This window comes from Priapulus caudatus, unplaced genomic scaffold, assembly GCF_000485595.1.
Source record: "Priapulus caudatus unplaced genomic scaffold, Priapulus_caudatus-5.0.1 Scaffold310, whole genome shotgun sequence".
NCBI classification, from domain to species: Eukaryota; Metazoa; Priapulida; class Priapulimorpha; order Priapulimorphida; family Priapulidae; genus Priapulus; species Priapulus caudatus.
Genome location: NW_014577371.1, coordinates 583,102 through 591,855, shown reverse-complemented (window position 1 = coordinate 591,855; position 8,754 = coordinate 583,102). Strand labels below are relative to the sequence as shown.

The 8,754-nt window shown below is 44.0% G+C and overlaps 1 protein-coding gene across 1 annotated transcript in view; it reads right to left on the bottom strand.

Moving 5' to 3' along the window:
- The window catches only part of LOC106808865, a 16,095-nt gene extending 11,773 nt beyond the window's left edge, over nucleotides 1–4,322 (bottom strand). The window contains exons 1-4 of the mRNA XM_014811753.1: nucleotides 3,862–4,322; nucleotides 1,561–1,696; nucleotides 714–848; nucleotides 107–283 (exon numbers count right to left, since the gene is read on the bottom strand). Coding sequence (XP_014667239.1) covers nucleotides 107–283; nucleotides 714–848; nucleotides 1,561–1,696; nucleotides 3,862–4,063 — 650 coding nt within the window. The 5' untranslated portion in view covers nucleotides 4,064–4,322. The remainder of the gene's footprint in view (nucleotides 1–106; nucleotides 284–713; nucleotides 849–1,560; nucleotides 1,697–3,861) is intronic.
- Nucleotides 4,323–8,754: the final 4,432 nt, after the last annotated feature.

Sequence of the window (8,754 nt, the reverse complement as noted above, 5' to 3'; positions counted from 1 at the left end):
AGAGAGCGAGAGAGAGAGAGAGAGCGAGAGAGAGAGAGATAGAGACCAACATTGCGATTATGTCCGATAAATCTCCGATAAATCGCCGATGTGTCGTCGCTCTTACCGCATGTTATAGATGGACTCGCGTCCGACGACGGTCTTCTCCAACGTGTTCTGCATCGTCTCGATGCCGCGCCGGTAGTGCCGCCGCTGCTTCTCACAGATGGCGTTCGCCTCGCGAATCTTGCCCTTCAATCGCGAGATCTCCGCCTGAGAGTCGACGAGGGAGCGTGCGGCGGCCCTGGGAGCGAACGGAGAAAACGTTCAGAGGAACGGAGGTTGCCTGGGGTGCGTGCGGAGGAAACGTCAGGGCGCGGCGGCCCTGGAGGGATGTGCGGGGGGGGGGGATGCAGACACGCAGTGAATTGAGCGAAAGATGAAACGTCAGCGCGCGACAGTCGCCGATGCAGTTCGGATTCTTTTTCACTCTCGAATTTTTCGAGTTTTTGAGTTTTTCGAGTTTTTAAAACGTATTTTTAATCAAAATACGAGACAAAGATCACACAAAAATCGCTGCACACTGATTTTGCTAGTTGGTACTGTCAGAACGTTTTGCATTTATCTCAAAACGAGGAATAATAATGCTTAAACGCAGTGAAATATTTTGGCCAAATACAAAACATGATGAGTGAGACTTATTTTTGGCACAGAGCCAATAATCACATACGTACTGATGGTTGCCGGTTCCGACGAGGCTGGTAGGGGTAGAGGGCGCTGTTGGAACGCTGCTGAATACAGACATTCCTGAATCTTGTAAGAGATGCGAGTAGTCGTCGCCTGGTGATAATGTCGGGTGGTCCTCCTCCCTGTCAGATTGTAATCAGCTGTTAGTATTGGGTCATCCTTAAAAAATTATATGTTTGCTGTCCTCCGACCGACCCACGAAAATAGCCGCGACCCCAAAGTTTTTTTTTACATTTTGGGTTCCATATTTATATTTCATAGTTAAGACTGAAACACAAAGCATGTGTGGCAAACATGAGGACAGACTTAAAATAACTATTATGCCTCACACAAAAAAAACACACACACACACACACAAAAAAAAAATCATGGGTCGGGGGACAGCAAACAGAATTTTTTAAGGATGGCCTTGCACACGGAAAACATCATCTTTACTACTATCACACAGGAGATATAAATGTTCTCACTTGCATGATTCCTGCATGAGTGGGGCATTAATTACACCAGGAGTGTCATAATATAGACTATCATCTATCTATATATATATATAGATAGATAATATATATCATAAATATATTATATATCATATATATCATATCTGCATTATAACACTTCTGATTATATTGCATTATGTTATTTGTACGGTAGGAAATGGCTTGCACTGTTTCGACGCACTTTTAATTAAGCATTCTGCGCGTGCTATTCTCATAACGAGCTTAACGTACCAGACGTCAGAATAGGGTTTCACTATTAACCTATCGACAACAATGGCATGATTAGTTCATGCGCAATTATTTTACTACCACGACTGAACGATGCATCTATGAGGTTTACCCGAACTCTGCTAGTTTGGCATCGTCTGGATTTTGCGTGTCGGCCATTCCTGTACGACCTGCTGCTTCGGTACTACGAGGAGAGGACTCAAAACTGGACGTCAGGGAGAAAGTGCCATAGTTCTCCAGCTCAGAATCTGAAGGAGAAAAATAACACATTAAGACTAATTATCACAGAGCTGTAGTACTTAACGAATTCTATATTAAGTATTAGACTAAGTAATGTTGCTAATGGAATAACTACGTAAACTAATCACTAATTATAATTGACAGTCGTTGGATGTCGTCCTCAATGCATCTGCAAATACTTAACAACGAAATTCAACAAAACATAGGCACTGTTTCGCACGTTATGCATGGTCCTAATCACGTCATTTATCGATCGCTACTAGTCATTCCTGTATAACAAGAAGTTTAGAGGCTGCTTCTGAGCTTTCACTGCAAACTCTGAATGGCCCGTGGGAGTGACACAAAGAATTCGAGTGCAAGCGTCCGGCCTCGATTCCAATCTTCAAGCCAACACGGTAATGCCACTGGAAGTGAAACATCTCTGCTGCAGACACTGAGACAGCTGCAGTGCTGATACATCACGGGGAAAATTTCTCCTCGCCTACTGTCAGTTTCATAAACCAGCGGCACGTGTACCGCCATCATACATTTTTTACTAAGGTAAATGTTCGTTAATATGTAATGAGGCCATTAATTTATAATTTCAATATGAATTTATGATAGCTATTTAGGAATATCGTCGAGTGCGTTTCAACGAGGTCTTGCTGAGTGAATCAAAACTTGCTCCAGTTGTATTTATTTTATAGCTGCTAGCGAAAAAAAGTTCTACAGCCACTAACCACCGTATCATACGTGTGAATCTGTACGGCACATTCTCACGACCGGTTCACATACATTAAAAATGCATGTACGTCGCTAAGACAGAGGGAGCGAGTAACAGAATTTGCTAGCGCTTATAATATATGCAGCTGTAATTTGACGATAGTTCGTTATTCACTTTCGATACTGAGTGCAGCCAAATTATTCACCTGCTGCATTCGCAAGGCTGTCTGGTATGATCACCGCTGTTGTTTATTTATCACATTTGTCAAAGCCGGTGACTGCCAGCAATAACCCTCGTAACGTATCTGTTTTCATTGTCTTTAGTTACTATATTGAAAAGGGAAATTTTGCATGCATCTTAGTCATGGTGTAAACACCCTATTACAAGCTTCTTTCTATCATGCGATAATGCGCAAAGATGCCTGTGGCAGAGATAGTGCAGCTTGTATAATGTGCATGCCACCTCTGCTTGGATATATTGATCTGTTTTTGGCTGGGAAATAAAGTATAGACCTGGTATTTACCAGTAACAGCGCCATCTGGTGCCACGTCTATGCACCACCTAAATTTTGACAGGTGTCGTGAAAGCGTTACGATAAACGTTGCATAACTCATGGGGCCCCCTGCATTCAGCAATGGAGGGGTGATGGATAAGTTGCTGCATCCATCCAAGCATGATACGGTTTAACAAGTTTGTATGAGGTTGGCTTGTAAATCCGCATCATGAAATTAAAACATTCGTTCCATGCTGTTAGTTTTAACAGATTGTGTGACAATATTCGAGATGTCTTGCAATAATATTAATACACTTTAGAGGCGAGTAGACTATGAAGAAGATGGTGAACTATGAATACTGGAAGAACCTTAAATATGTTGATAAAATGTGCAGATCAACACATGCAGTCAATTACTATTTAAAAAAGGGCTTTTAAAAGTGCTACTGATTTTCACAGATAGGATCCCTGCTGCAATTGGGGTGAGGAATAGAGGCTTGTATCTTAGAACAATAACTATGTTTGGATGTCGTTTGGATTGCTGTTGGATTGCTGTTGGATTGTCATTTGGATGTGTTTTACGCTTTGATGGCTGATACAGTACAGGGTACTTATTACTGTATCAATCATTAGTGAGCAGGGTTCTGGCTCAAACTGAGTGACTGATGGTACCTAAAAATATGTATGACTATGACCTACAATGAGACTAAAAAAGTTCTGATCGTTGAAAATAATTCCATATTTTGTGTTCAAAGAGTTGTCCACTTGTCGCTAGTTGTACTTGTAGTACTTGTAACACCTCAATACATAGATATTTGATATATTATAATTGATATATAAGCTGTAGCAAACTGTTAGTGTTAGTAATACTATTACTAATACTAATAGTAGTACTAGTAATAGTAATTAGTAGAGCCTGGTTATACAATAATACAGGCTAATCACGAATCACATTGTTTTCATGTAGTCTTACTCACCAATGCGACCCTTTACTCTCGCACCTTCCTCTTCTAATTCTCGTATTTTCCCTAAAAATGACTGCACACTGTAGGTGCGTGAATTAAGTGTTGCCAAGACATAATCGCCCGTTCCTACCACACTACTAGTGTCACTAGTACCTGCGGCTGGGCCTGTTGCTAGGACAGCACTCTGTAACTCTGACGATGTCAACAATGACATGTCACACAAAGCATATGAACATTCATAATATTTCAGAAGTATCTTACTTTCGCTACCCGCCTATATAAACTTTACGAATATTTTAGCCATCTCGTAGCTAGACCGATTATACTACATGATCCTTCCTTTTACGAACCCAAATACTAAATTACTCAGGGCCGTTCAAATTGGACGCCATAATTACGGTGTAGGTAGTGCCCTCTGTTGCAGAATAATATTACTAATTTACGGCAAGTTTCACACTCATGTCTCCACCCGGTGGCACCACGCTGTCATTCTGTGGAAGCAAATGCTGTATGCTGTATGCTGATATAGAATATCTATGTTTAAACGCAAGTATGAACGTTTAATTTTACTAATGGATAGTGTTCTAAATTTCAATGCGCAGACGGGAGACGCTATTTCTCACCACGAAGAGAACGCATTTGCGAATGGCCGGATAATGACCACGTTTACCAACGGTCAGTCAGGTCAGTCAGCCAACTGCAGGTGCACTCACTGAGTCAGTCACTCAGTCAGTGGGCATATCCTTCTCTCCTGGCGACTAGCAATTATGAATTAGCATAATGAGCGTGAGGTGCGTTGTTTGTAATTAACGTTTCAACTCATTGATTGTTGTTGTCATTACTTAGTAATGACGGTTAGTGATATTTGATTAACTACTAGCAACGAGCGTTGCAAGAGCTGTGGCTTCGGAGTGAGTCACACGCGAATGAAGCTGACACTCTACCACAGGCTTCCAAGCTGGTTTCAGTAATAAAAAATGATGGTAAATAAACGCAAATTGTTACGTACAATTCCGTACCGTAATGTACACATGACCTCATGTATTGTACTGTACACCCCTTTGCACAAACTCCCAGAAAGATGATGGGTGAAGTATTAAAACACTAAAGCAAGACAGAACTGCGTGCTTGTGCTTGCGCTTGTGCTTGTGCTTGTGCTTGCGTTTCTGCGTGCTTGTGCAGAGTGGCGTACGTGCTTGTGGTGGCAGAGGAGCATTGGAACGTCATTTATATGGAGCTATTAGGTGATAGGAAGAGAGTAGTGGTAGTAAATACAATTCATGTTTATTTACCATCATTATGGCCCAAGTGCCGACAGTGGCCAACGAGCGCCTTCGTGGCCCAGTGGTTAGGCCACGTATACCTGTGTACCCCTCACCCACCTATGTTCTCTGCTGTCCTCTGTTCTTTAGACCCATCAACCCTTCAAGAATTCCGGGATGTGCCCCTGAGTGAACACAGGTTTAGAATCAAGCCTGTTATAGGATATTCATTACTTGTGGTTGAATGCATGTACAGTCCCTCCTGCATATGTTGCTTGCAAAACATTACAGTATCAAAGTTTAATCATGTATTTTTATTCATTTATTTGAATGTTTTACATACAAATGATTGAATTAAGACGAGGATGATCGAAACTCATTGATATCTAAGTTTATACCAAAGATCGTATAATAATTCTTCTGTGGTCTTTGGTTTTAATTACGGAATATAAGTTACTTGCTCCTTGGCTTTGTACTTTGTGATGGCATCATGAATATGCATATGATTTCAATATGTATAGCAATGGTAGAAATTAAATTGAGCTGAGTCTAATGGACTCGTTACTATTGTCAAGGTCGTAGCTATTGGGGGACAGGTAGGGTGGGCGAGGGAGGCAATTAAGGGTCGTTACGCATAATGGCAAATTACCCACGGTCAACTGCCCAAAACACATGGCTTTGTACGCCCCCTCCCCCCACACACACAAGGCAGAATGAATTAGCTACGCCCCCTGGTTGTACTATCTGCCTTGTGAGTATTAGTTTGTCGTTAGCGGTACATTTCTGCTTCACTGAGTTGGTGCTAAATACCGTGTGACAATGTCCATGAATTGCAGACTTCGTCCATTTGCTACTATGAACATTTCAGCCACATACACACCACAAGGTGGTGTTCCCACTTGGTGAATTGTCAATTGTTCTGTTTACTGAAATATGACCCAATTTTCTCATAAACAAAAATACTTACAAGTAACCGTAGTATTCGTACAACCCACATGTCCGTGTATTACAGTAAAAGCATGTAATAGACTTGCGACTTTCACTTTTTAACTTCTCCGTTACACACCCCTGTAATATTACATGCGTACACAGTATTACAGGAATATTACACCCTGTGATTATTTACATGCGTGGATGTACATGTTGCCATGCTAGTAATCACGTTTGTAATTGTATATATATTATTCCCTTTATGTACACAGCCCATATAATATGGCTCGTGTACACACAGTATTCACTGCGTCGGATCGATTCAAATACTACGTAAAGCCCGTGGATAAGATATTATACTTGCAGGTCCTTAGCGCTAGAGCGCTAGCTGACGAAGTGTTTTTGACTTCCTAGCTGTAGTAGGCACTGGTAAGCCTCAGTATACGCTATATCAGGAGAGAAATACTATGCTCTTTCTCTCGTGAAAATAGTCATAATTGTGTATTAGTCTGGGTAGCGTTATCCTTTATATGATGCTTGTAATGTAGGTTAATTGTTTTCTAAGAATGAGCAATTCGTTATTTAGTGAAAGGTAATATTTTTGTGTGCAGGAATAATCTTGTAATGTTCTCAGAACATTGGAATTACAGTCGAGCTGCAGTTTTAATTAGGCAATATTACCAAATATCAACATTGCTGTTAGGATATCATTAAATATATATATATATATATGTGTGTGTGTGTGTGTGTGTGTGTGTGTGTGTGTGTGTGTAGTGTGTGTGTGTGTGTGTGTGTGTGTGTGTGTGTGTGGTGTGTGTGTGTGTTGTGTGGTGTGTGTGTGTGTGTGTTGTGTTGTGTGTGTGTGTGTGTGTGTGTGATGTGTGTGTGTGTGTGGTTGTGTGTGTGTGTGTGTGTGTGTGTGTGTGTGCTGTGTGTGTGTTATGTGTGTGTGTGTGTGTGTGTGTGTTGTGTGTGTGTGTGTGTGTGTGTGTGTGTGTGTGTGTGTGTGTGTGTGTGTGTGTGTGTGTGTGTGTGTGGTGTGTGTGTGTGTGTGTGTGTGTGTGTGTGTGTGTGTGTGTGTGTGTGTGTGTGTGTGTGTGTGTGTGTGTGTGTGTGTGTGTGTGTGTGTGTGTGTGTATGTATGTGTGTGTGTGTGTGTTTACTTATACGTGTGTGTGTGCGTGCGTGCGTACGTGCGTGCGTGTGTGTGCGTGCGTGCGTGCATGCATGCGTTAGTGCCCGTGTGTCCGTTCACGTGTGTGTAATGTACGAGTAATTATTAAGAAAGTGCTGGAAATCAGATGTCCCCATTAAAAGGTCATCATCAGTTCATCTCCAATGATCATCGTTTTTTTTTCTCGCGGCTTGCGTCCTTAGACCCACAATGATCATTTCCATCGATACGTGGGGGAAAAAAGCACGAGCCTTTACATTCATCCGCGTCGCTAGCGCGCTCCGGCGGGCGGCGACGAGCGGGGTTTTAAGCTGTCGCAAATCTCCGCTGACAATTGAATCGGCGATTAAGGGATGTAAGTCTCAGTGATTACGTGTCACGCGCGCGCCACGCCACGATTCGGACTCGCTGTCAGAATCGGCGCGGCGCGACGCTGCGACGACCGCACTGACAAATCCCTTGTTACTCGGTGCTAATCTGCTACGCTAAGCCTAATTGGGAATATCATTTAAGTTGTTCTACAGGGGGGGTTCTTAGCAATAAAGGCAATAAAAATGTCACTCAGCGCGCGACCACAGACGCCAAGTCAAGTCGCATCCAAGGCTTCCCTTCTCGGTCAGGGTAGGTGGTATTGTCACGCTGGGAGGGGGTGGGGCAGTCACTCGACAGGCTGGGGGCTTCTCGGTGGCGCCCTCGTGTGACTCGACGTGAATGTATATTACGTTGTGTCGGCCACGCGATAACTATTCGGGCTTTCTTTTCTTTGCCCCCTTAGGAACAGACGTTCTTTAAGTTGGAATTACATTGTGCAAGAAATCTAAAACGTTCGTGGAAAATCTAGATGATCGTCGCATTGTCGTGTCGAAACCTCCGTCATTCTTTACATACAATTACATCCTTTTCGTGGTGACAACTCTTTCCATCTCTAATAATCCACCGAGCCACGCGTGCCCATCCCCCCTCCCCAGCCCCGCCCCTTGCCACCCCTCACCCTCGCGCGAGCAGAGTCGCGAGCGAGCGTCGATCGTACATGTCATTATTAATATGTAACCAAATCTTTCAGGAGAAGCCTGTAATTCGGGCGCGCGGCTCAATTGCCGGCGCGCGCGCTCGCGTCTTCCCGCGGGAATCGCCGCCGCATCATCCTCCACAGCATCCTCCACAGCATCCTCCGCAGCATCCTCCGCAGCATCCTCCGCAGCATCCTCCGCAGCATCCTCCGCAGCATCCTCCGCAGCATCCCCCGCAGCATCCCCCGCAGCATCTACTGTAGCATCCTCCGCAGCATCCTTCCCAGCGTCATCTGCAGCATCCTCTGCAGCATCCTCTGCAGCATCCCCCGCAGCATCCCCCGCAGCATCTTCCGCAGCATCCTCCGCAGCATCTTCCACAGCATCCTCCGCAGCATCCTCCACAGCATCTTACACCGCATCATCCGCAGCATCCCCCGCAGCATCCTCCGCAGCATCCTCCGCAGCATCCTCCGCAGCATCCTCCGCAGCATCCTCCGCAGCATCCTCCGCAGCATCCTCCGCAGCA